Below are 27,672 nucleotides of genomic sequence, written 5' to 3' on the forward strand. Positions count from 1 at the left end.
TACAGATCAAAAGACAGTTGCCGCATGTTTTCTAACCCACAAAGGAAAACTGCCATGTAGAGAAACTGCTTTGTGTGATACTATGTAGAGATGGGCATGAACCAAAATATGAACCAAAGTTCATCACGAACCAAGCCACTTTGTGGTTCGTGAACCAGCGGCTCGTCAGAGCCCATTAGTGACAAACCGGCGACGAACTTTAGGCTGATTAGTTTTTCAGGTTGTCACTAGAGATGTGCACCCACTTGAGTTCCAAGTGGGGTGTTTAAATACTTCAGTATGCTCCGTAAAGATTCAGGAATCTTTAGGGAAGACAATGAGGCTCAAAGCAGCACTTTTCTTGCTGTTTGCAAACGGCAAGAAAAGTGTTGCTTTCAAACGCTGGCTGCTTCTCAGCTGATGGGAGGGGAATCCCCCTCCTGTCAGCTCCAAAAAGCTGCTGGCTTTGAAAGCAGCAACACTTTTTTTGTGCTGCTTTCAAACATCAGCTGCTTTTTTCAGCTGAGGTTGAGGGAGTGGAGGGGCTCCCTCTTGCTGGAAATACAGTGTCTTGTGTACAGAGAAGGCAGAAGACCCAGAATACCTGCAAGGGGCAGTGGGTCTGACAGTTAGATAGGGGCAGAGTGAGATCCTTCTTTCCTCCTCTCTTCTGTCCTTCTTGCATATCTCCAGGTAGGCTACTTCCTGCTTCTTCTCAAAAGTCTCTCCTCCCTGTTTACTGAGGTAGTTAGTATCTTTTCTGTTTCTCTCTCTCAAAGTTGTGGTTCCTGAATAAACTCTTTTTATTCACAGAGAGGAAAGGAAGGAGCAGGGAGGAATTTCCAACATGACAAACCAAAACCTGCAAGGAAACACTTTATGCTAGTAGAAAGAGAACCTAGAGAGCAATTTTGGTATATTGACTCTGCATGTACAGCTCACATGACAGGGAATAAAGCTTTCTTTGAAATGCTAAAGGACGGAAAAAAAGGGAGGCGTTGCGTGTAGCTGATCATAGATCTGTAGAAATAGCAGGCATATGGTTTGGAACATTAAGATGCAAACTTCCAAACAAACAGACCCAGGAAATCTTGCTAACAAAGTGCTTCTGTGTGTCAACTTTGGAAATTAGCTTTGCCAGCCCTGGAAGTGACAAACCATGAACCGAACAAACCGGTTTGTGAACTGGGTAAATTCATGGTGGTTTGTAGTTTGTCGCTTTTCACAAACCACGAACTGCCATTTTCCCGGTTCGTGCCCATCTCTAATACTGTGTCTAACAAAGGTCTGTAAGAAACAGATGGTCTTTACTTCATTTCTATTCCCCAGATGAAGTCCTCTGAATTAAACTAGACAATCTTTATAAACATTTAATGTCTCTGTCCATGTTTTGTATCTTTCCCAAAAACAGAATCTGGTTCTATGTTGGGCATCTATGCATGCTACATTGGAATAGATCTTTTTGGAACCCAAAATAAGTCTTTTTATGACAAGCTGTCTGCAATAGAACAGATGTTATTATTTTATATATACTATTAATGTACATGGCATTTTATGGTATAAGCAAAATAGAAGATTTCCTCACCCCACTAAGTTTATAATCTAAATTCTTGGTAAGTAAGCACTTAGTAAGTATTTAGTAAGTACTTAGTAAGTAAAGGAAAAGGCAAGAAGTAAAGGAAACATTTATTACTTCATTTTTCCCCAAAGGGAACCAGAAGAGGCTTACAACATTCTCCCCATCTCCTTTTTATCCTCACATCAACCCTGTGATGCAGGCTTGGCAATGAGTATATGTGAGTGGCCCAAGGTCACACAGCAAGCTTCCATGACAGAGCAATGATTTGAACCTGGATCTCCCAGATCCGACTCTTGATCTCCAACCTCTAAACTATGCAGTCTTGATTTTAACTGTTGAACATAGACATGGCCTCCCTTGCATTATCTTGATAAACTACAAAACAAGATCAGTTAAAGATCACCCAAAAGCACTTTTACGACTCAGTCCTATCATTCTTAAGTATCACAACAGAAAACAATCTAAAGAATATCACCAGCTTGGTAATGCAGTTTTCATTTGCAAGAAAAATCCAGAGACTGAAATGAAGCTACAGCTCAGTAATTTTCTCAGGTTTAAGAACTAACCCGCAGTCCCCAAAGTTAAAGGGGAGAAGCTTGAAGACAACCTGACATACATAGTTCTTCAAAAAGTTAAATAGAAAAATTAAAAAAATAAAAAATAAAATCGATTACACTGTCTACACAGATAATATCTGGGACAAAGCTTGCCTAACAGAATACAGCTCAATTTTTTCCTTTTTTAATCCCCTATGTAAGCTTACTGAAATCACTGAAACTTATTTCCAAGTAATTTAGTAGTTTTTACCCCACCTACTCCACATAGGCTCTGGATGGCTTATATCCATAAAATATAACATCACTGGAGAAAACTCATCTTATGTTAGATTCAATTACTTCTACTTTCATTTAGACACTGGGAGCCAGAAATTGGAAGAACCCATCACGCTGCAAAAGAAAGTTAGGTTTGATTCACTGGGAAGGCAGTTTCCACATTCACCAACAGAAATGGGGCCAAGGAATCATGGAGAAACAAACATTCACCTTTTGGTAAACCTGAAGTTCTCTTGTCTTGCTCTGCAGGTCAGATTTGAGTTCTTCAGACACCTCAGGGTCACAGGTGCAATAAGCTAAGATGTCTAGACAAACCTTTAGAGGCCACCTATCCAGACAGCGCAAGGCCAGTCTGCACCTCAGTGTGGCATCCTTCACTCTGAACAGATGTTGCCAACCCACCAGACCTGAAAAGCATAGAAGCACAGATGTTAAGCCCAGTTTCTGCACTCTACATTCCAGCTGCACAATATAAACCCTAACATCAGAGAACTGAACATCACACTGATATATATTAACAGCATCACTACTGCCCACTCACTCTTATTTTCATACCTTGATATTGGTCTCTGCCACCTATTTTATTGCAAAACTTTATTCTTTTTAAAATTTCTACACCTTTCTTCCTCTCCGCACCAACTTGGAAAAGGTTCACCTCAGCATGAATTGTGCATTAGGCCCAACACAAATAACATGCAACTTTCATTTTTACTGGAATCATTACATGCCCCCTTAACGTAAAGTCAGGGTTGTTAAAATCTTAAGTGGTAAAAATAAACAGCCGCCACATTCAAAACAAGTTCTGTTTGCCTGGGGTAAGAAGAAGACATAATGTGCTTTCTTATTTTACCACAGAAATGGAGTAAATTTCTGGCTCACTCTCCAAGGTGTTGTCTACAAGAGAAGAAAATGCTTTTACCATCAGCAGCAGCACAACTCAGCACGGCATCCCTCACAGTGTCCAGCTCTTCCATATCCTGGCTGTAGAGATCCAAGACCTTCAGGGCTCTGAGCCAATCGCCTGCTGTGAGTGCTTGCTCAAAAATTTCCATTAACACCTCAACAGCTGTTTCAGAATGCAATCCCATGAAAAGCAAGGAGATGTAGGACTTGCCACAGAGACCGCTAGCCAAGCTATTTCCCTCATCCTGAGGATCCTGCAAGGGTTTGCTCATAGTAAGAAGAAAGCTCTCCAGAAATGGGAATTCCTTTATCAGTACTTCACATTCCTTGGAAATTTGCTCCATGGACAAGGGGACTTCACGTTTGCCTCGGAACTCTATCCATGACAGGCTTGTTTTGGGGGCTCTCTGAACATTTAATGCACTGAGACAAGCTATGGTGGCAGTTAATGTTGACTGAGACTTAAGGAAAGAAAGGGAGGAAGCTGTGAGCATGTGCTGGTTCAGTTCAGCCAGAGAGGAAGAGGAATGGCTGGAAGTGTCCTCAGAGTCCATGGCCGGATTGTGGATGGGTATCTCAACTTCAGGCAAACAGTGATATGCATGGAGATGGACTAAGCTGCATATATTGGTCAAAAGGGACCTAGTCTGGCTGCTTTGCCTGATGTTGCACAGAGGTAGTGCCTCACAACAATAGTGAATTATCACTTGTTGCACATTTAAATTCAGCTCTTCTCTGGCAAGCAGCAGAGACAGCCTGTAGGATACAGAGGAAAAACAGAATTAGCAAACTGCAATCAATCCAGGCTGTAGCCAGTCCTGCTCTCTGATATGCCTGTAAAATGCAAACACTACATTTTACAAATTGTGATGTGTAGTTTGACCCCTAGATTCCCTGGTATATGGAAACAGATATCAAGAAACGTCACTTTTCAATGTGGACGTACCTCCAAGAATCAGGTGGGAGTATTCTTGATTTTACATTTCCACAGTTGGATACCAAGACATTTTGTTTGTTCAGATCATACAAAGGCTACACTAGCCTTTCAACACCTTTTATGTCACAGTCAAAGAGAAGACAGAGATAAACAGACCCCACCCATTTCCCTAATCATTCAAGGGTAATCATGTTTTGGCAGCTGCATAATATTTATTAAGCAGTTTCGCTTTTGAAATGCCAGTCAAAATAGATTTCATTTAACAGGACAAAAAATATATATAAAAGTTAGGCTTCAAATCAAGTGGCTATCTAAAAACAACTTGCCTGTCAGGAGAAACCTGTCTCTCAAACAAGAGCTGGGACAGCAACTGAGAAGGGCTCTGCTGCAGCAACAAAAAGGGGTTTCCTACTTGAACCTCAGCAGACGGATCTAGAATGAAAGGAAAAGTATTGAAAGACCCCATTTACAGCGAGGATTCAATTCCATATAATGCCTCCAAATCTGTCTTCCAAACCTCACACCTTATGGTGAAGGTGAACCTCTCCAAAATTCGTCATTAAAATGTTCAATTTCCTAATATATATTGCTTTGCTTTCCCTTAAAGAAAAACTCTTTATTAATTCATCCCCAAATTAGTTTCTATTTCCTAAAATATAACCAAATACTTAAGATTTAACTTACTGGAACACACTTCTTCTAGACAATATCTACAGTCAAAACAAATTTTGAAATAACTGAGAGTTACGAGTAAAGCAACTGTGTGCAGAACCATTCTCAATTGAACAGAGAAGCTGAGATCTCTCACCTAGTTCTGGATTGAGGCTCTGGAGGACAACAGCAGCCAGCTTGTTAACATAATCAAAGAAGTTCTGCACATAGCCATGCTGCCCCTGGGTGTCCTGTGTGGTCTGAGCATGTTGGTCCAATGTTCTCAGTAACAGTTTGATTTGATTATAAACAGGATGTGCCTCTAATTCTGCAGGTTTCAAAGAAGCTTGTTCTACCAAGGAGGCAAGCCAATTACTTTTTAAATCTAGTTAAAATAAAAAGGTCAGAAACATTAGAGATGAAATATTTTATCATATTAGCATACAAAGACTGCAGTGCCTTTTTTCTCCCCAACATTACACTGCTCACACATTGCACTATACCTTTAGTTCAAGCTGGCAGGGCTATTCCAACATGATAGATTCTAAACAGCAAGAGAAACATTATGGAAGTGGTCTATCTAGGTATGCTGCAGAAAGATATATCAACAGGAAGAACTGAACTACATTCTTTATTATTGCTTGGTACCAAGTGCATGACATCAACTGTTTACGCAGTTTTATTGAGTTCTTAGTTTTCAATAACTCTCAATAAGAAAAATAAACCCTGGCCTGGATAGCCCAGGCAAGCCTGATCTCATCAGATCTCAGAAGCTAAGCAGGGTCAGCCTCGGTCAGCAATTGGATGGAATACCTCCAGAGAAGACCAAGGTTGCAGAGGCAGGCAATGGTAAGCCACCTCTTTTAGTCAGCTATGGCTTGATGGCATTTTTCACCACCACAAGAAAAATAAGTACTGTTAGCTCTGAACAGTGAAATCCTAGATCCTGAAAGTAACATACATATTAAACAAAAACAATTGGAATCAATGAAGTGAAGATCCTTAAAATTTGGGACTAAACTCATAGGTGGTCTTAACCACAGGCAGCTGCCCTGGGCAAGGTGAGTATCAGACCGCCCACAGCTCCACTGCACGCATGTGCCTGCCCCATCAGGGCTCAGGCAGTAGCCAGCTGCCACATGTACATGCCTGCCCTGTAAGGGGCCAGCTTGCACACCCAGCAAGAAAGAAAGATTTAAGAGGAGTTGAGTGATCAGAAGTTGCTTTAAAGAAATACACATACCTGAAGAATTTGCTACATTTGCTAGTCTCTCTAGGATTTGATCAAAGTGCTGTGATAACACAATATGATGAGTAATGGAGCCTTCAATCAGGCTTGGGTAACAAGTCTGCAGCAGATCAGCAATACTGCAGTGGCAGTGCCTGCTTATTTCCTCACTGGAAATCTCTGTTGGAAAGCAGAAAGGGGACTATTTGTATCAAACCTTGGTGTAATTCTAAACATTATGTCAAGTTACACAGAAAGAGATTTACCCATTTATGAACGTTGAAAGTTCAACTCTCAAGCCGGCATATGGATATATGAAGCTGCCTTGCATACCCAGTCATCTACCCCAATACTGTATACTTTCTGGCAAGTTTTCAAAACACCAGTTCATGATTCTCACAAGTCCAGCTTAGATCTATTCTCATTTGCGCAGATGCTTCATAGAGTTTCCTGTACAGAAATCAATCTCTAGACACACACCCATCTGAAGCGTGGCATAGAGGTTTTCCTGCTGGGAATACATCAATCAGGCAGCCAACAACAACTGCCTAGTCACAGCAGAAAACATCTCCAGATAGGTTGCCAACTGATTTAATGATTTAACTCAAGGAAGGGGATGGCAAGTGGAAAGGCAGCCCGACCTGACTGATTCTCCAGAGGGGACTGCCAGTGAGTAAGTCCTCTTTTACAGGACTTTCACCTCTTTCAACCTCCAGGCCTGCAACTGGCATTCCTACAGGACCTTTATTTGGTTCCAGGCCCTCCAGTTGCCAATCCCTACTTTACCATACATGCAGCACAGGAAATGTTAACATATAAATCTACTCTAAGCCTTTGGCAGAAACAGCTGACCTTGTTGATGAAGAGATGGAAACAAGCATGAACACACACACACACACACACACTAAGGCTGTTGTTTACAGATATAAGCAGAGCTTTCTTGAGATTTCCCTGAAACTACTGGATTCTACAACCTATGCTCTGTTGGGCAAACCCTGCCATGTGGATTTCTGCTGAATATATAGTAGTGAAAGTTATGTCTCACATGTTTGATAGTGAAGGACAACTAACTTGGACGTACAAATAAATGCAAGCCCTGGCCACAAACAAGCAAGCAGCCAGTCCTAATCAGTGGAAACCTACTTGAATAAACAAATTACATGAAGCCACAGAGTTACCTGATTTAGGCTGCCCTTGTGATGTATTGATAATTTTACTTATTTGTTGAAGAAATGCTGGGAATCCTCTCAGGCCATCAGAACACAGAAGAACAGACTCAAGTCTTCGTCCTGTTATCAGATGTAGAAGGCAAAACAAGGAGAAAGAGGTGAGAACAGAAATAATAAAAAGTTGTCCAAATTACATTTAAGCTCTCTGGTGGCCTATTGTTGCCTTAAGTTACATTTAAGGCTACAAATTCAGAAGGCAATACAATGACCAAGTGAAAGAAACCTACCCTTTGTTTCAAGGCTGTTGTGCAATTTCCTCTCTGCCATTTCTAAAAGCTGCTTGCAAGTCTTCCATAAGTGGCACTGGGTAGCTGCCAAGTCAAATGTGGCCATGGCAGAGGGGCAGAGGCCTTCCAGGACATCACTCAGTGGGTCTGTAGGCTCCAGCTGGATACTGTTGGTCCAGAAGCCTTCTTGGAGCATAGGAACAAGGCCCCTTGAAGGTGTAAGCAGCTTATCAGTAACATCCGAAATGGAGTAAAACACCATACCTAAGGAAGCCAAGAGAAAAACCTGAGCTGGTCATTTGGGCCCAAGAGGAATACTTCCTCAGCTTTCCTTTTATTTTGTCCAGGCCTGGGAATGCACGATTCCCTTTCTCTTTGATGCTTAAGACAGTTTAGACAACACCTCAAAAACACAGGGGTTGCTTACAACTTCACTGTTCCAGGGGGCCAGATGGAACCTGTACTTGCAAGTACAGTGTTTTGATCTATCCATTGTTCCTATGTCACACTGTTCATATATATACACACAGGAACACAAAAAGAAAACACACACAAATGATGGCCAAGTGAGACACAATGACTGACAATACAAAACTGGACTGGATTTCTGTTGCAGAGATAACTCGTATCATTTCCTAGTAGCCACAACGCCCTCATAGCACATCTGGGATAGAACGCTTAGACATCCTCATCCTTTAGAGAAACAACCTAATGCTATTACAAGTCTGCACAATTTCTGATCCACCAAGCTGATCATAGCACATAGCCTGTCAATTATGGCCTGCTAGCCCTTCTTCTCTACCATCCCTGCCCCCCAAATATCTGAAGGTTCTTTTTTAGAATGTTGGGCCAGTATACATGGCCTGTGTCACAAGTTACACAGGTATACCATACTTTATAGTTAGGTTTGATTTAATTCCTTGTGCATGGTGCATCTGTATTATGCGAGAATTACAATTATTCCTCCTTGAAGTCTTTACCTAAATAGTCTTCAACATTTTAATAGAACTACAAATTGTGTGATTAAGTTTCCACCTGCTGCTGCTGCATTCCCAATAGCCTGTAATGTCGAACGGCCACTGACAGACTGTTTCAGGCTTCCAGAACTTTCCAACGACTGAGTATCAATCTTGTGTTCCACTTTTGCCAGTTCCTCGATCACTCCTTGGTAGTGTTCCAGAAAAATTAGCTCCCCATAGGAAACAGAAGACTCCAAATTAAACATAGCAGCTACCTGTAATTGTGGAATTAAAAAGGACACAGGTTTAATAGTTCAAAACAAGCTTCTCTATTTGACAGCTTTCTTGGAATCATTCCCATGGAAATATACAGGCAAAGAAACTTTTCAAATTAAGTAGGATAAGACATTCTGTTACCACCACCATAGAATTTCTCTCACAAAAAAGTATGTTTATACGGGTGACCAATTCCAACCTAATAGTTACAATATTTATAGCACCCATGTGAGTAAAGCTTCCAACTTTACCTTCCTTTATTATATAAACAAGATCAACATTAGAAAAATGAACTGATATTGATTTTGTATCCCTGACTTAGATTTATACTGCAGATTTCCCAGTCTCAGTGGACCCCACAAAATCCTCTTAGGAAAGCTTTCAGAACAAATGATTAAGTTTCTGACACACCCAAAAGTTAATCCATATATATTCTAGAATATCTGGCAAATTGTACATCAGAGCAGAGGGAACTCATGCTACTGTCATTCTATGACTCACGCACTCCACAAAGCACCAAATGTTCATTTTACTTACCAAGGTGGGAGGGAACAACATGGCTGGCAGTATCAATTGCAATGTCAAGATGGCAATTTCCAGAGGATCTCTGTATGCTACTGAACAGGAACACTATATGCAGACTGGCTAGGAACCACTGGAGATGAATCCCTGTGGTTCCTTTAATGCACCAGGCATAAAAAGGCGTCAGGCTCTAAACAATGTCTAGCAACCCCCATTGAACTACCTGATGGGCTTCTACAACATTCCCCCTCAGAATACAGGCAACAAGAAGCGATTCTGGTGGAGAGAGCATCATTGGGATGAGGAAGTTCTGCCGCGGCTTTATCTTGTATTCCACATCACTCCAGTCAGACAGCATACTAGCACTTCCTTCTAAAAAGAAAAACAAAACATACACAGTAATTTCTGGAGATGTTAATTATTAGATCGATGTTAATCCTGTATAATTTATGCCAAATCCTATCATCCCAGAACACATGGCATCATCTGTTGCACTGCACTGTAGTTCTGTACCTGATGCATCCGCGCTACTTAATTCACTGCTTGTACTTTCTGGCGAGGTGCTCGAGACGCCTTCCTTGCTGTCTGAGGAAAAACAAAATACACACACTTCAGCCAGACAAAGCAACCAAAACCTTCTCATTTCAGGTTCCACAAGTAACAAATGGAGAACGGCAGCCAAATATCCTTGGACAAAAGTTGCTACTAGAACTACAGCCACAAAAAGACGGCAGGAACAGCTCAGCCCAGAGTAGACGGTTACTCAGAATTAGCCTGAAAGCCATGGGGGAGGAAATACACAGGATATCCATGCAGTGTATATAAAAACTTTTATTAAAAAATGCATTAAGTGCACCAGAGCACTTCCATACAGTGTCTGCCCGTACAGCTACAACACGCATCACAAAAACTACACATGTATGGGGCAAGAGGCTTCTAAACATCACACCGGCTGCAAAAGTTAACACTTTTCAGCAACCTCTGAATAGGCCCATTAAGATCACACCCTCAAACAAGGTATTGGGGTGGGGCTTAATCCCTAGTGTAAGGAATGAGATGTTCTCCCCATATAGGCCATAAGGCAGTTTTTAAAAGCATAATCTATGTACACCAATACCAGTTTAATTTTACATGGACAGCTATGGCTTTTACCCATATTATGCTTTATCAAACTGCCTTACTGAGAGGCAACTCTTTTACTTCCCTTTAGGGTTCCCTCTAAATATGGACAGAGTTCATTCAGCCACAGCAAATACAAGACTGCAGGGTTTTTACCATCCACTTGTAGCAAAAAGAACAGAAAGGAACTACACTTGGGCAACACTAATTGCCCCTAGAGTAAACAGTACAGAAATGTATCACATGCACTCTCAGTTAGCTATTGCCTCAAAAATAAGCCATTCCATAAATTAAGTGTACTTTTGAACCCTATGCTTAAAGGGGTAATTAATAAGAAATATATTTAGAACTGTTAACTTGTGTTACCATGATATACAGCAACACAAAAACAGGCACTGACATAAGCCACAAGCAAAATTCACTGTTACTCCACTTCCCTCTGTTTACCTGGCTTTTGTCTTTGAGGTCGAGTGTGCCTTTTTGCACTGGATCCTCTGGTTAAATGACTCCACATTCTAGAGTGTACACATTGATCACCTGGAAGATCACCATTCATCAGGAATTATTTTTATACTCAAATACATTTGATGAGAACGAAAAAGAAAACAGAGTTATGCAGGCCTGCAAATGGGCCAAGCAGCAAATGTCAAAGGGAATGCCTCGAGTTATACAGGCCACCAAAATGGGCTAGACAGAGAGTGAGATACCCCCACCTCCAGAAACTACCTTTACAACAGCCTCTGCATACGATAGGCAACAGAACTTTAAGAAATATTTCTGCAGAGCTATACATCTGGAGATTTCTTTTTGCCTACACTGCCTGCAGTCTCTCCTTTTCTACAGTAGAAACATCAACAATGGAGTTCCATTTATACAATACAACCAGAACAAAACAGTGAACGCTCATCAAGTCATAGGCCTAAATAATTTATCCTTGGAGCCTCTGCTCCACTCATCATAGCTTAACAATGATGGAAACTTCTAGCCTTCCTTACTGAGGCAATGTCTAGTCTCTCTTTCCCTTGCTACACACTTAACATATGCACGTGCATACACACACACACACACACACACACACAGGAACACTCTATGCACACACACAGAGCCTGGAGAACTGAACTGGCCTGTATCAGAAGCCCCCTCCATAGCAATTCACAGATACTACTGAAGTTAGTGAAAGCCGGGGAAATGATTTACCTGAATTTCTATTACTCATCACTATTTTGTGCCGCCATTGAGCTTCAGAGAGGTACTTCGAGAACAGCTGCATGCGGGAGCCAAAGCTATCTCTGTTTACACATAAATTCAAGCAATCCAGCAATGCCACTTCCTCCTGAGCCATATGATTTGAATCCCATGGGAGAGAATTCTGCATTTCTTTCAGATTTTCCAGGAGCATTTTGAGAAAGTTCTCCATTGCAACATCGTTGACTAAAAATCCCTTAATCCCACTGGTGAAGTGTTTCAAATCCAAGTAACTAAATCTGAAGGAACTGTAACTCTTGCCATTTGATTCCAAGTCAAGCCGTCTTTGGATCCTGGTGCACTCTTGAGATACAGTGGTGGTGTGCAACTCAGGTCTTCTTTCAAGCCCTGCAGGGTGCTGTGGACTTGTTGAGGCAGAAGAATCTTGGCTAGCACAGCATTCTGGTCCCTTCTTCTTCTCACAGTCAGTTTCTTCTGTGTTCTCACCTCCTTGGGAAGAATTATTGCAGAGGTCACTGTCAGAGACAAAGAGCAAGGAGAAGATGTTCTCCAGAAGCTCCAGACGTAGAGGAACACAGACTGTCTTTAAAAACTGCTGGCACTTGTCAAGATACTGAGCAAAGAGGCTCGAATAATCTGCATTTGTGAAAACAGAAAAAATATTAAAAACAGATTTAATATTTTCCTTTTTGCTATAGGCTGCCTCAGTTAATAGATCTGCAAGGCTGGAAATTTAAAAGCATCCAAGGATCAGACAGCCAAGGACTCAAAAAAGAGTACCACTGGTCTAGTCACCTGTGGCAAATAAGACAATTCCTATGAAGTCTCTACATTGCTAAAGCACATCTTGTTCCAGGGAAATCATGCAGCTGCAGCAGTAAATTCTTAAAAAACATTTGGTTCAACACCAGTTACACAGCAATGTCTATTACAAAATGCATAAAACTGTATCATCCAGACTGTGGAACACCGTAAGAAGCAAAAAAAAAAAACAGGCCAGGAACTTGAGGCCAAAAGGAAAGAAGCAGGAATGAATTTGCAGAGAAATAACTTGAGTTATGATTGTTAAATCAGACTTATTTGGATATAAAGTGATTATATATAGATCCACTTGATTCCATACGGCCACCGTACAATCAGCAGGTGGGTATAAGTGACTGCTGCCACCTGCATGAACCAGGCAGTAAAACTGATTCCAGTTTATGTTCAGAAGGAGAGAAAAAAAGAAGGGGTACATCTGACTCCCCCCCCCCCAACGAAGGCTCTGTGGCAACTTACCACTCTGTAGCACATTGTAACAGATAAAGCCTACCCTACAATGCAGGATCTTTCCCTGTCCCTATAGCACCTGTTCTCTCTTTCTATATGCCGTGTTTTGCCCCTCTGCACTAGAGATGATGATCTACTGCCGGAGCAACAAAAGATTTGCATAGCGCCCAATTTGAACAAGGCAACATATCGCACTGACAGGTATAACAAGGGGTGAAGCTTGCAATGCCTCCCATTATATCAACATTGTTTACAGTTTTGCATAGCTTACAATACCTTGCTAGAACAAATACATAATGAATAAAAAAGCAAAATTTTGACTTTAGCTACTAGGTATGCACAAGTTACTACACCTGGAAAGAGAGGCTGGTCTGCAAGTTCATTCTGATCAGGCCGCTCACCAACAAAGTGGGTCACACAGTCCTTGCAGTTTGCATGCCTGTGCACATTGACACAGAGTGCATAGATGGCGTATTTCATGGCACAAAATGCCCGGAAGAGAATGAGGTTGCGTTGTTGACTCAAGAGGCTGGAAGCTGGCCTCATCATTGAATCTGAAAAGAAGAAAATGTGGAAGAGAGAACAGTTAACTCACTCACATAGAAGAAACCAGTTAGATTGTATTCTGGAATCACCTCCCCACTCATCACTCACTTCCAAGCCACGCATGTACATTTATTTGGGTTACAAAACAACAGATGTCACTGCCATGAAAAAGGATAACAATACTGATGTGTTGGGATACTTCTCTGCATATTCTTGCTGACAAAGAATAAGCTAAACCATAGGATATTTGGCCCATACTTGAGTTGCAACAGACCCACTTGTTAAGAGGGTGGAGATGGTACTATCTCATTTAAACCTTGCTTCAGCCATAAAGTCACCAAGTGATCCTAAGCATAAGAACTTAAAGAGAGCCTGGATAGATCACACCAACGGTCCATCTAATCCAGAGCCCTCTTCCACACAGAGGCCAACAGGGAGAGCCAAGAAACAGGGCACAACAGCCGGACTGTCCTCTGATGCCTTCCTAGCACTGGTATTCAGAGGTTTGCTGACTCTGAACAGGGAAGTTCCTGTTACTCACCATGGCTAGTAGCCATCAATGGACCTCTCCTGCCCCCAATCTGTCTGATCCCTTTTAAAGCCATCTAAGTTCATGGTCATCACTACATCCATCACAATATTATTTCAGCCTCAGTTCGCCTGGGCCATTTCCACACACGTTGAACAATGCACTTTCAATGCGCTTTCATAATCTTTTAGAAGTGCATTTTTTGTTCCACACATGGAAAATCAGTTTCAAATCTTCACTAAAGAGTATTGAAAGTGGATTATCCAATGTGTGTGGAAGCAGCCCAACTGTAATACAGCAGAAATAAACACTGGCTTGCTTTACAGGACTGTTGTAACAATCACTGAGATATGCATGTATGATTTTATGGCAGAAAACAACTGATTTTATGGCATTTCTTACATTGCAGTTGTTTAAATCGATTTTGTATTATTATCTTATGCTTATATGGGAAGCTATCCTCAGGAACCATGACCTGGATCCCATCTAGAATTTTTGCATGTATTAGGGGGATTATTTTCATCAATTCTTCCAAACCATTTCTGGGGTCCCCCCACCCAGCATTTTGGACTGGTGCAAAGTGGTGGGAATCTACAAATATCACCCTCCCCTCCTTGTACCCACAGAAATGCTAGGCAAGTTCTAAGCCCCTGTCCGGGTTAAGAGTGCATGATATATCACTCTAAATGCTTCAAATACTTGATAGTCACTATATAAATGCTACATGTCATCATATTCTATAAAATACTAATATAATATTTTTAGTTCATTTCAATTTCCACATGCATGCCTACACTAGAATTTACACAGAGGGTCTTTATATCAACTGTGATTTCCCCTCATCTGTTTCTGGCTTAACAGCGAAACAGCTAAACATTTTCAGGAATGTAGCTGCTGGCATTCTACATACCAGAAATACTGACCTCTTGTCCAACTCACACAAACAACATTTGTCTGACTGTGATAACCTGCAGGTGGCTGTTACTATATATAAAGTGCCTAAACTTGCTAGGTGCAGCACTGGAATTAACATACACACCCTGCCCTCAGGATTACAATGCAAGGATGTAAAAACAAAATACTTCAGGGAAGAAAAGAAAGAGTTAGGTAATGAAGTGAGTCACCAGATGGCCTAGAGCACAAGGAGAGGAAAATTTGTGATGAACAGGATCAAACACAAACTAGACTGAAGACCAGCCCAGACCCCACTTCCCGCCTCCGCCCAAATAAGGAGGTACTGCTGGTTACTAATATTTTACTTATTAAAATATTTATAGATTGCTTTTTTCAAACAAGCCAAACAAGGGATTAAGGAACCAGCCTACACTGGACGGGGTTATACCCCTACAATGTGGAGAGGGGTCACAACTTAAGGGATACCATGTTTAGAGACAGGCTGTTCTCACATGGGTAATTCGTCCAATGGAAGTGGATTTTGTCCTACTTCCCCTCATGGTGCTTCTGTGTACCACTTTGGTCTTCCTTAACATTTCTGTGATCTATCCCAAACCTGCTTTGCTGCTATGTTTTGGGGAAGGTTGCAGCAAATTCAAGCTGGCTGCTGTGTGGGCAGAAAACACTGGATTTTCCCAGTTCCAACCACACAGCAGCCATCTGCCCAATCCCCAAAGCAGCCATTCCCTCATCGCCACCCCCACCCCCACCACAAGGGGGCTTTTTAGATTTTTCTAAAAATCAGCAAGTAGCACATCAATATATCAGTATGCTCACTGTTGATTTAAAAACCCTGCAACTCCCACCAATACCTGTTGCATGGGAGAGGGGAATGGTTGTCATAAGGAAGCCCCAGCAACACTGGGGTCTCCAAAGGAAAGTGCTGCTGTGGAGAAGGCCATAGAGCCCCATATTTCCTCTGCAATAAGTAGTGCCTTTGCCCAACTTCAGCTTGGTGGGCTAGATGCAGCCTCTCTTGTTTGGCATGATCTGGCCACTATTATCTATTAACAAAGCCCTGACCTGGATAGCCCAGGTGAGCCTGATCTTGTCAGATCTCAGAAGATAAGCAGAGTTGACCTTGGTTAGTAACTGGATGGGAGACCTCTAACAAAGACCAGGGTTGCAGAAGCAGGCAATGGCAAACCACTTCTGTTAGTCTCTTGCTATGAAAACCCCACCAGGGGTCACCAAAAGTCAACTCTGATTTTAGTGTACTCACCACACACATCTATTAACATTCAGATCAGACTACTGCAATGCATTCTACGTACACTTGATTTTGTTGGGGCAGCATGATGCAGCAAGGATGTGGAACTAAGCAGACTAGCAGGAATATGCCTCCCCATTTCTAAAGAAGCTGCACTGGCTACCTGTCCACTTTCAAACACAATTCAAAGTGCTGGTCACTACCTTTAAAGCCTTTGAGATCTGGGCATTTAAAGGATCAGCCAGTTTGGTGTAGTGGTTAAGAGCAGTAGGACTCTAATCTGAAGAACCGGGTTTGATTCCCCACTCCTCCGCTTGAAGCCAGATGGGTGACCTTGGACTAGTCATGGCTCTCTGGAGCTCTCTCAGCCCCACCCACCTCACAGGGTGATTGTTGTGGGGATAATAATGGACCACTTTGTAATCCACTCAGACTGGATATTAAGTTGTCCTGAAGGGTGGTATATAAATCAAATGTTATTATTGTGATTATTATTGTTTTCTGCCAATGTAACTTATTACAATGAGTTCTTATACACGCACTAAATGGGCTGTTGTCTATATTCATATCCTTGACATAATTACCTTGAGCTTCTGTATCCCTGCTTGCAGTTCTCTGAAGAAGTTCAATGACAGCTTTTTCATCCAGGGCCACAAGGCTGGTCAGGTGGTGAAGGTGATAAAGTGAAGAGTGGCAATCCAAATTGTGCAAGTGTTGCAGAAGTATCTTCTCTGGGAGACGATTACTACAACGAGGAGGAAAAAACGGTTTAACAGCAGCAAGATTAGCTTACTACCTAGGATTTTTCTCTAAATGAGGAAGATGCCCAACGCTTCCAATCCCAATTCACATTACTCTTCTTAAAAGATAGCTATACTGACTTACCTGTCAACATAGCAAAGCAGAGTTATCTCTGAACTAAAATAAAGAGAGGAATTTGAACACAGACCTGTATCACTAAGTTCCAGCACAGGTCATTCTCAGTATGGTGGGGAGGGGGAGAACAGATTGTTGTCAAACAGAATTAGCACAACAGTTTTCATGCTGCATTACCTATTTTGTTGTACACACCATTCAAGAACCTCCAACTGAGAACACAACCCATCACAGAACTCTTTTAAGACTGTGTCATTGCAGGAGCCCTGTTGATAAAAAAAGGAACAACATGGTAATTTAAAAAAAATTCATAAAAAGATCAGCACTTCCAATTCATCATCCAAGAAACTGACTGAAATCAAAGAGGGAAAAAATTGTACCTTCCCAGCATGTATACTAATGAATTACTTGCCTGAGATTTGTGAAGAGTCCACAGCAGCGTTTTTGCTGATTCCAGACTACGACACTGAGTCCAACCTAGTAGTATCAGAAGGCGACGGAGGCGGCTGAATTCCCTCCTCAATAAGTTACTGAGGCTAGAGAAATCTTCTTTTTTCAGTAATGTTAATGCTGTAACCTGGCAAAAGAATCACTTACATTTTTTAAACTGTGGACCACAGTATGGGAAACAGAGTCATTAGTAAAATTAATCCAAGAAAATTTAGAAACACAGTGTATCTTTTTCCCCCAGGAGGTTCTCCAGTTGGCAGGAAAGAAGACCCGAAAGAAAACATGTATTCACGAGGGTGACACTACTGTATCTTGTTTTATAATTATTTTTTTTATAATTTTTTATAATTATAATTTATATTTTTTATAATTATAATAATGTTTTATAATTATTAATCTACATATCAATCTCTTTTCAGATATTTTGATGGTAAGATTGGACTATCTCTCATTGGAATTCAGAAAAAGCATCGGGCCATACTTTGAAATTCATCAATCAACTATGTGGGAGGGGGACTCAGTGCTAATCCAGGATAGCCAGGAGTGCCATTCATAGGATTAACGTATTTCTGAAACAGTGGCGCCAACATGATTAATTTGTCCGTCTTCCTACACAATGTCTCATTAGAGCCTTACCAGAATTTGTTCCAAGAAGTGTTTATTGCTGCTAAGGAAGTAGAAATAGGCAGCCTTCCAAGAATAAGCTTGTTCAGGGTCGGAGAATAGTGCCATCACTGCCCGCTCAGCATCCAACTGCTCAGATGCACCTGAAACATCCATAATGGGGGTTAATTTCACATATTCCTCAAAGTACATAACTACATTAACAGATGCAGGTTTCTCTGCCAAGAGCAACTAGTCAGCAACTATTTTCTAAATGTCAAGCCTACATTTATCATTAAACAGCAAAAGCTCAAATCCATCATTTTGGTGGAGGTAAGTATAATCTGCTATTATGTTTGGGTCTGTATGAACCATTGAGAGGAAGTCAGAATATCTCATAAACCCACTGCTACTTCGGTACTGAAGAATAAGACAACCAGTTTCTTCATAATCACAATCCCTATCAAGACTATTAAACATGCTGCTTCTTTGAAAATTATTAAACATGCTGTCTTTCTGTGTGTTCTATATAGGATTGGAAATACTATACTACCACTGAGTTATCCCTAATATATAGGACTAGCAACAAAGCCCGTTGTGGGAAAAAATACAACAGGCTCTAGAAAGGGGACAGCAGGCAGGCAGGCATTCCCTCCCCCTCCGTGCCTGGTCCAGACCAGGTGAAGGTGGGAAGGGGGCTGGTAATGCCTCTTGCTCCACTTCTGATCTCAGCTGGGTGAAGGTGCAGGATGAGCATTGCCACCTTCTCCACGCCTGATTCCAGCCGGGTGAAGGATGATGGACATTACCTCCTGCTCCGAGCCTGATCCCAGCCAGGTAAAGGGGGGTGGGCATTGCCTCCTGCTCAGCTCCTGATCCCAGCTATGTGAACGCAGGGAGCGGGCATTGCCACCTGCTCCACTCATGATCCCGGCCGGGTTAAGGTGGGCAGTGGGCATTGCCACCTGCTCCATGCCTTATCCCAGCTGGGCAAATGCAAGGGTAGGGCATTGCCACCTGCTCCACTCCTGATCCCAGTTGGGCAAAGGCAGGGGGAAGGCATTACCACCTGCTCTGCTCCTGAACCCAGCGGGGCAAAGGTGGGGAGGCAAACATTGCCCCCTGCTCTGCTCCTGATCCAAGCTGAGTGAAGGCAGAGAGCAGGCATTTCCCCTTGCTCTGCGCCTGATCTCAGCTGGGTGAAGATGGGGGCGGGCATTGCCCCCTGCTCCATGCCTGACCCCAGCTGGGATCAGGCAGGGAATGGGCATTGCCACCTGCTCTGCACCTTCACCCAGCTGGGTGAAGGTGGGGGATGGCATTACCATCTGCTCCACACCTGATCCCAGCTGGGTGAAGGCAGAAGGAGGGCATTACCACCTGCTCCGTGCCTGATCCCAGCTGAGTGAAGGTGGGAGGCGGGCATTGCCACCTGCTCTGCACCTGATCCCACCTGGGTGAAGGTAGGGACAGGCACTGCCCCTGCATCACATCTGCATCACAACTGGGTTAAAGTGGGGACAGGCATTGCCCTCTGCTCCACACCTGATTCCAGCTGGGTGAAGGCGGGGAGCAGGCATTGCCACCGGCTCCGCTCCTGATCCCAGCTGGGTGAAGGTCGGGGTGGGCATTTCCCCCTGCTCCGCTCCTGATCTCAGCTGGGCGATGGGGGGGTGGGCATTGCCACTTGCTTCGCTCCTGATCTCAGCTGGGTGAAGGTGAGAGGTGGGCACTGCCACCTGCCTCACTCCTAATACCAGCTGGGTGAGGGCAGTGGGCAGGCATTTGCCGCCTGATCCGTGCCTGATCCCAGCCTGGGCTTCCCTGCCACAGCATGCTCTCTGGAGGGAGGGGCTGCCTCATCTGGGCGTCCCTCCACAGCAGCGTTCTCTGTAGGTGCACCAAATTAGGAAGTGAATTGTCAGGAATATGGTTTGCCTTTTATATAGCAGGATGATTCAACATACATTATCATTTCTCCATGGTAATATTTTACCACATAGTCTTCAACAGAGAAACCACGTAGGTTCTCTTAACCTGCATTTCTACCTATCTGTACAAGCAAGAGCAGAGATTGCAACAAGTTGTTTCAGTTGGTCTATACTGCTAGCTCAATGTCTGTACAGACATCTGACACGAGATTAGAGATAAGCTTTGATTTCCAAACTCATTTATGAAGTTCTACAGTAATTTGAAGTATCAAATTCTGCCTAATCCTCTCAGGCAAGTCACTAGTTGGAAGCAGCATGTTATTTTAATACTTAATTTGACTGCAGACTAAAGTTCTCTGCTGCATGGAAATCAATAAACAGCATAAGAATCTAGGAGGATTTTATTGTTGTTAGCATAAGCTAATCCATACTTTATTTTAAGGTGTAGCAGGAGAAAGTTGGAAGGCTTGGGAATCAGAAGGGCTGCTCTAAGGTCAGAACAGAAGAGACTGGCATGGGCTGGAGTTCTATGCCTTTATATTAAACTCTAGATTGGCCCATTTTGTTGCTGACCAAGACACTAAAAGATGTTAGCGAAAGGAAGAACTGTGGCCCAACTTTAGGTGAAATGCAAACAAAAAATCACACAAGCCAACCCCAATGTGAAATCTGCTTTAAAAAACCTACTTTTAAAAATCTGTTTAAAAAAAATAAAAGACTCAGATATTCTGTTTTTAAAATGAGAGACTGGTATATTCTTTTGTGTGGAATGCTGGACCAACTCTACTCAAACTGGTCAGGAACCCAAGCCTCCAAGAGCTCACCTATTACTGAAGTGAAGCAAGATGTACAAACCAAGAGTATACTGTACTTGCAGGTGCCACTCCCTGCATGGAGATGTAAAGGTGCCCCAGAAACTTCTGCATGATTTCAGAGTCCTCTGGAGTATCCTCTTATTTTGAACAGGATATCCTGCACATGCTATACTGGCTGGTGGGCAGGGAAGGATCAGATTTGGAAGTGAGGCACTCTACTCATTGTGGGCAGGAAATTAACAAAGAAAAAAATTACCTTTGCCTGGTGACTTTGGCCCCAGCAGTTTTTCTCTCATCTTCTCAATGAAAACATTGCCAAATACACTTAGCAAGGCATGGCTGTCTTTCCTCAACATACAGCTGAGCAACCTCTCTTCCTTCAGTGGACTTCCTCCAGCCCAACAAGCATCCAAAAGTTCTCTGCACAAAAGGCGCAGCTCCCCGGTCTGATTCTCCACCTCCACATTCAGTATACTGAGTCCATTATAAATTTCATCTACAACATCCTTCCAGTCCTGTTCTGATGATTCTGGATTTAGCGGAAGACCCTTCAAAAGCTTTAGGGAGTCCCAGAGGAAGCCAAGAAGAAGGCTTTGCTCAGAGCCACTGTGTGTTAGGGAAGAATTCTGTCCAGCAGGATCTCTCTGCAGATAGTCCAATAGAACTTGCACCTTCCGAGGTGCCTGCAATAGCAGTTTTCGGAGAGCAGAGATGACTTCCACACTAAATTTCAGCACAGATCCGTCCCTTTGCTTCTTGCTCAACCCATGTGTGTTTTCAAAAGCTTCATATAGCTCCTAAGGAAGAAAATACACACAGCTTGGATGGCAGCAAGTGATTCCTATCCACAAATAGATCAGAGAAACATCCAAGACCTATAGCAACTGTCAACTATATTGTCCCTATTCACACAACCATACTGTCCCCGTCCTAATGAGAACCTCCAACCTACAGCAGGATAATTTCAAGAATAGATAGTCAGCTAGAGAGCTCCACTCCAACCCTGTCTTCACCCCACAGCCGCTACTCACTCATCCTCCAGAGTGCATGGATTCTTTTGCAATGCTAAAAAGGAAGCTGCCACAGTGCTGCATCTTCCTCATTGTTCTCTAGTGCTTCAAGAAGAATCCTCAAGGTGCCAGAAGGCAACTTAACAGACAAACCACCAGTGTCAGCACAGAGAGATGACTGGAAAAAGGCTCTCCAGCTAAGTGGGGCATCTGGAAGAATCACCAGTTTCTACTGTCCTTTGGAAATATCTGACTGCATTGACAGCCAATGCAGTGTAGTGGCTAGAGTGTTAGATTAAGACTGGGGAGACTCAAGTTCAAATTTCCACTAGATGACTGAATCAGTCTATTCTTCGTAGTCTAACCTACCTCACAAGTCTGTTGTGAGAACATAGGGAAAGGAGTTTCAGGTGGTTAGCCATGCAGTAGAAAAGCAAGATTCAAATTCAGTGGCACCTAAAAGACCAACTAGATTTCCAGTGTATAAGCTTCTGAGAGTCAAAGCTCCCTTCTTCAGATATCTGAAGATGCTACTGAACTCGAATCATGGGGGCTCCTTGGAGGAAAAGTAGGACAAAAAATTAACAGAATAGACAAATGTTCTTTTTAGACATCGTCTGAATTGAGCTACTGCTCACTAGCTAGCTACACAAATAATTGACCAATAATATGAAGTAATTATCAAGTACTCCTAGCTATTTACTCCTAACAGTATTTGCAGCCTCTTGTTTATATAAATGTTGATCAGTAAGAGACAAAAAGACAAAAGAAGTTACAGGGCAAATATCCAAAATCTCCTGTTTGGAACCCAATGAGAGACTCTCAAAAAGGTCAGCAACGGCAGAGCTGCAACTCTGCCATGCACAGAAGGAGCAAGCAAGAATAACACTAAAGCAACCCACTTGCTTCCCTCAGCCATTTCTGATAAGGTAATCTGACAGAGTCAAAAGGTAACTAAACCATAGACAATCATTCCCTGATAAGGTGCTCCATATTGCCCAAAGCAGTACTGCTGACAGGCAGTGATCTTCAAAAGCTGTGATTGTCTGACAGTAATCTAGTCATGAAGGAAAGTCTTGTTAGCCAACCCATGGAGATGAATAAAAGTAAACAGACACAGAGCTTAAAATTACATTGACTGCCTTTTCCCAACAAGTCCCATAGATAGGCCTTAAATGTGCATAGATTAGAACAAAGGGGAAGTTGTTGCTGCTTGTCTGTCCTCACACCCCTCCAACTTTCACCTCCCCCTGTTATTTCAAAGGAATTCCCAGAGCAGCAGTCCCATCACCTCAACCAGATAAATTCATCCATCACACACTCAAGAGCAGTGTTAAATGTGGCTCCTGTTGAAATTAATGCTGCTCTTGTTGACATATTATTTTGCTCTAGTACTACCAGCCTTTTCTTCAGCAGGGAGCCATACCTCAAGGGTGGTTTGGGAGACGTCCTTTCCAAGTTCTTCTAAGAGCACTAAGAATTCCGTTTCTCTCTGGAGAACTACTGGAATCGTTTTCTAGAACAATCAGAGAAAATTGAAACAATTAGGAACTATTTAATGAGCACTTATTCATTGATAGCTTTCATTTTTAAAGCAGTCGCATGTTGACAGGGATTGCAATTCATTTCTCAATCTACATAAGCATTTCTTGAATAAATCGAGTGCACATCTCAACAAGTTACTCAGCTGACAGTACTTACAAGTCTACAATCTGGCTTCCTTTCAAGATGGCAACAATAATCCCATAGGAAATTTTCTGCTGCTACCAATTTTTAAAACTGCCAAGTTTTCCTACTGGCCCAGCTCATGCAGATGGAGCTCTCCTCATCACTTATCCCCATGCAAGAATAACCTGTTTAAATAGCTGCATATTAGGCTGCTTGGAAAGGCACAGAAGGAGCACTAGGGATGGAGGACATATTGGGGGGAAAACCGAAGAACAAGTCCTATCGTCCACTATACATGTACATGAGCAGCTACTTTGCATTGCAGCCCATATATTCAGAAAATGAACACTTCATGATTAAGTGCGAAAAACAACATTTCATAGTCTGCTATATGGTTTGTTTTTTCTATTAAATGTCAAAAGTTGAAGGATACAAGGAATACATTTATATTTCCAAAATGTAGTATTGTATTTCACAGTTACCACAACAGTAATTTACAAATTCAATTGGCATCTAGTAGAAAAATTGTGATGGTGTGTGTGGGTGGTGGTGGTGGAGATCCCTCATAAAGCCAAGTCTGAGCGGCCAGGAAGGCACCTGATGAAGAGCACCTCTGTTGGTGTTGAAGCTCACAATGCAGGAGGGGTTGCCACACAAGAAAGTCTTCATTATAGAGACAATAATGAACCAACAGTAGCCACGGCATTGCTGCAGACTTCAGAGAAAACCTCAGATGTCTCATGAGAAGTTGTAAGGAGTACATGGCTCTATTTGAGGCCCTGATACCCATAGGCCAAAAAGGAGATGCCAAATCAGGCAGATGTTTACTCCATCCAGAGAGCAGGAAGAGACAGTGCACTTTTTAAAACATCCCTTCTTTACATATGAAGTGGGGGGTTAATCTGGTTGGTCAATCCTAAAGCCTTCTCCCTTCTTCTACTCAATGGGGCTATATCCGACTGCAGATACTGGGTTCAGGTCCCCAAGGAGTGGCCTTCAATGCACTACACAGCAGAGGCATGCACAAAAAGAATTTTCCCTACTTGGAACTAAAGAGATTTCTTTACCTGTTCTAATGCTAACCACTTCTGCAGTACAAGGAACCAAAACCAAGCAAGTCTTTGAGGACTACAGTTTGATCTGCATCTACAGAAAAAAAAACATACACCAGGATTAAACATTTATATTTCATCTCTACATTCATATATCTGAAATCCCATTAACCTCTGCAGCAATTATTCTCAAGTAGCTGTGCCCTGAACTGTAGGCTTCATTCTCCATGGTGACTGTATAAATGCCAGCTCAAGAGGCATCCCCAAACACAAGCCCTTCCCAGATACCCTTCCTCAAGCCCAGCTGCCTATACACCTTTGCCATGTCTCAGCTACCTTGTAGCATCTGGGGATATTCCATACAGTCTATATTACTGTAGAGTGAAAGAGAGGAAGGCAACGAGTAGTATTGCAGATGTGGGTTTTTCTGTCCCAGACACAGTTATTGTTGGGAATATAATTTGCCCACAGTTAAATATAATATTTTCCCCCAAACACAGACCAGGATCCAATGGGATGTTTCCATTTGTCTTGGAGGCATGTTTTCACAAGCCTGCATTCACACACATTTGCCCGTACTAGATAGCAGCAAGTGTTTTTAGACCAATAGGCCTTCTTTGGAGATCTAGAAGGCTGCTACTGCTTCTGCATTAGGATTGCTTTGCTGGACCCATCTAGTCCAGCATTCTGCTTCTAGCAGTAACCAGCTAGAGGCTCCAGGGTGTTCTCAAGCAGAGCACAGGAGCAACAGAATGCCCCTGGAACTTGCAACGGTCCCAGAATTTGGTCTATGTATTTTTTAAAAAATGTACTTATTTACATTTTTTTAATATATTCTACCTTTCTCACTGAGCCTCAAAGCAGATTAGAGAATGAGAAGACAATGCAATAAAACAGCATAATACATACAAACAATGCAAGGAGTGAGCTGTCTCTACTTGCTGTAAAAATATAATGCAATAAAAAGTAATATTCTGCTTTGAAGATACCCTGCCATGGTAACACCTAATCTGGAATTTATATCAACTTCTGTGTTTGATACATGTACAACAAATTACTTGTTAATAAGCTTGAAAATGCTAAGCAGGGCAAGCAATAAAGGAATACATTCAAAAGTGACATGTTATTTCAAGTCTTAAGATGCCTCCCACTGCATATTCTTCTTTACGTCTACCAACCAGCATCAGAAAATTCTTATTATGCTCACCTCAAACGAGAAGGGCAGGCTACCAGCGCATGCAGGATCATTCCCACCTTTTCAGTGCCATCATCCGGCCACTGCTGCAATTGAGGAACACAGGCTTGGGCAAGTTCCCAGTCTCCTCGCTGCACACACTCACAGAAAAACCAGAAAAGCCGTTCCAAGGAAGTGGATTCCTCCTTACCAAATGGAAGCATGTTCCTGTTTCAAAAGGCAAGCATCCAAAGACACTAAATATCACAACTCATCAGAAACTTCCTCTGAAGTTACATTCCCTAAATGTTCTCTTATATTGCATCCTCTAAAATCTGAAAGATAATTCTACAAAATGAGACAACAAAGGCCTCCACAGTCCAGAACCTCACATTTATTAAAAAGAGTCTCTCCAAGTATGAAAGTGCCAGTTACATTTCTCTGGGTAAAATCTACTTGTGGTTCCATTTGCCAGGTTGGTGAGGATGGCAGCAGTTTTTCCAATAGTGTGTCAATTTTGATAAATGTGCCTCCAGAGATTAAGAGTATTTCTGCCTCCCAGCTCTTAGAAAAGCGTATTAAGCTATACTTTTAAAGAGGATTAACAGGAGGTAGTTTTGTGGCCATCTATATATTGTTGATTCCAATTATATTATTCTAATTTGTTCAGCTGAACTGTTAGGGGAGGAAAATGGGATAAAAGCATTATTAACAAAAACAAATAAATGCACGTACAAGTAGACATTGCCATGTTTCTATATGCTTCTAGAATCTAGCTAAGATGACAATACCAGTTCTAGTTTAAAACACAAGTGCCCCAAAACAAGCACTCTTAGAAAGCACCAGACACTGTAGCAAGGAAAAGCATTGGCTTACTTTCCTGGGGCGTCATCATCAAAAGCCTAATGAAGGATGCATCAGTAAAGAGGAAACTAGCTGCCAGGCACTCCTGCAGCTCTAATCCTCTTACCCAAATGCATCCTGATCAACCAGACAACATAAAGGAGAAAGGCAGAGGGACTTAATCTTGTCTGGGTGGGTGAGCAGGCAGGTGACACTGCAGGCTTCGATGATAGGTTTCAGGTGGGGGGGCTGTGAAACAGAGGAAGAATCTCAGTGTGCATGTAATAAACATGGAGCTGGAAGGGACCCCAGGGGTTACTGAGTCCAATCTCTTGCAAAGTGGAGGAGATTCATAGCTATATTCCCTCGCTCCCCCAGTGGTCTATGCCCAGAGGAAGGCAAAAAACCTCCAGGATCCCCAGCCAGTCTGGCCTGAAGGAAAATTCCTTCCTGATCCCAAAGAGGAGATAGCATATAAGAAAGAGCCATGCCAGCCAAGCACCAGCTCATCCCTTCATGCCCTCCCTCTCCAAAACTGCCTACCTTCTTATTTCTAAAGGGGTGAAGCAAATGGTCAGGAATTTCTGATTAAAAGTTTGTACTTTATCAAACTTTGAAGATTACTCCTGCAGAAACAAGACAGACGGACCTGATGGGAAAAACCCAAGCCCATTTAGTGAACTCCATATAAAATCAGGGTCCCCCTCCTTGACAAATTTTTATGTAGCCAACTGCTATTAAATTTCTTTAATGTATTTATTTTATTGTCTGCCATTCTCATTAAGACTAGCAGATTATACAGCGTAAAGCAACAGAACAAAACATCTGATAAGCAATGTAATAGGACTAGGATTATAGAAATCTGAAAAAAGCATTAAGTATTAGACATGATATTGTGAACAGCGCCAAAATTGCATTGCATAAGCAGAAAGCAATGCAGTGGCATTAGGATAATACATATAACAAACAAATAATACATACTATACACAGTGGTATAGTCCACAATGTCTTCCTGAACCATTCCATTTTATAACTCTCCATTGAACACATGATGCTACCTGGTTTATCTAATTCAGTACTGTTTACTGTTAAGA

At 42.3% G+C, this 27,672-nt stretch overlaps 1 protein-coding gene across 1 annotated transcript in view; it reads right to left on the reverse strand.

Moving 5' to 3' along the window:
* Nucleotides 1–27,672, reverse strand: part of ZFYVE26 (zinc finger FYVE-type containing 26) — a 61,776-nt gene that overhangs the window by 33,687 nt on the left and 417 nt on the right. The window contains exons 2-22 of the mRNA XM_054969953.1: nt 25,769–25,963; nt 24,577–24,655; nt 23,268–23,357; nt 21,088–21,628; nt 18,119–18,249; nt 17,445–17,609; nt 17,210–17,298; nt 16,741–16,901; nt 13,271–13,471; nt 11,640–12,284; nt 10,890–10,979; nt 9,837–9,908; nt 9,547–9,695; nt 8,602–8,800; nt 7,567–7,830; nt 7,289–7,399; nt 6,126–6,290; nt 5,040–5,267; nt 4,558–4,663; nt 3,311–4,050; nt 2,602–2,798 (exon numbers count right to left, since the gene is read on the reverse strand). Of these exons, the coding sequence (XP_054825928.1) occupies nt 2,602–2,798; nt 3,311–4,050; nt 4,558–4,663; nt 5,040–5,267; nt 6,126–6,290; nt 7,289–7,399; nt 7,567–7,830; nt 8,602–8,800; nt 9,547–9,695; nt 9,837–9,908; nt 10,890–10,979; nt 11,640–12,284; nt 13,271–13,471; nt 16,741–16,901; nt 17,210–17,298; nt 17,445–17,609; nt 18,119–18,249; nt 21,088–21,628; nt 23,268–23,357; nt 24,577–24,655; nt 25,769–25,959 (4,614 nt within the window). The 5' untranslated portion in view covers nt 25,960–25,963. The remainder of the gene's footprint in view (nt 1–2,601; nt 2,799–3,310; nt 4,051–4,557; nt 4,664–5,039; nt 5,268–6,125; nt 6,291–7,288; nt 7,400–7,566; nt 7,831–8,601; nt 8,801–9,546; nt 9,696–9,836; nt 9,909–10,889; nt 10,980–11,639; nt 12,285–13,270; nt 13,472–16,740; nt 16,902–17,209; nt 17,299–17,444; nt 17,610–18,118; nt 18,250–21,087; nt 21,629–23,267; nt 23,358–24,576; nt 24,656–25,768; nt 25,964–27,672) is intronic.

The sequence above is a fragment of the Eublepharis macularius genome, chromosome 2 (genome assembly GCF_028583425.1).
Source record: "Eublepharis macularius isolate TG4126 chromosome 2, MPM_Emac_v1.0, whole genome shotgun sequence".
NCBI lineage: Eukaryota > Metazoa > Chordata > Lepidosauria > Squamata > Eublepharidae > Eublepharis > Eublepharis macularius.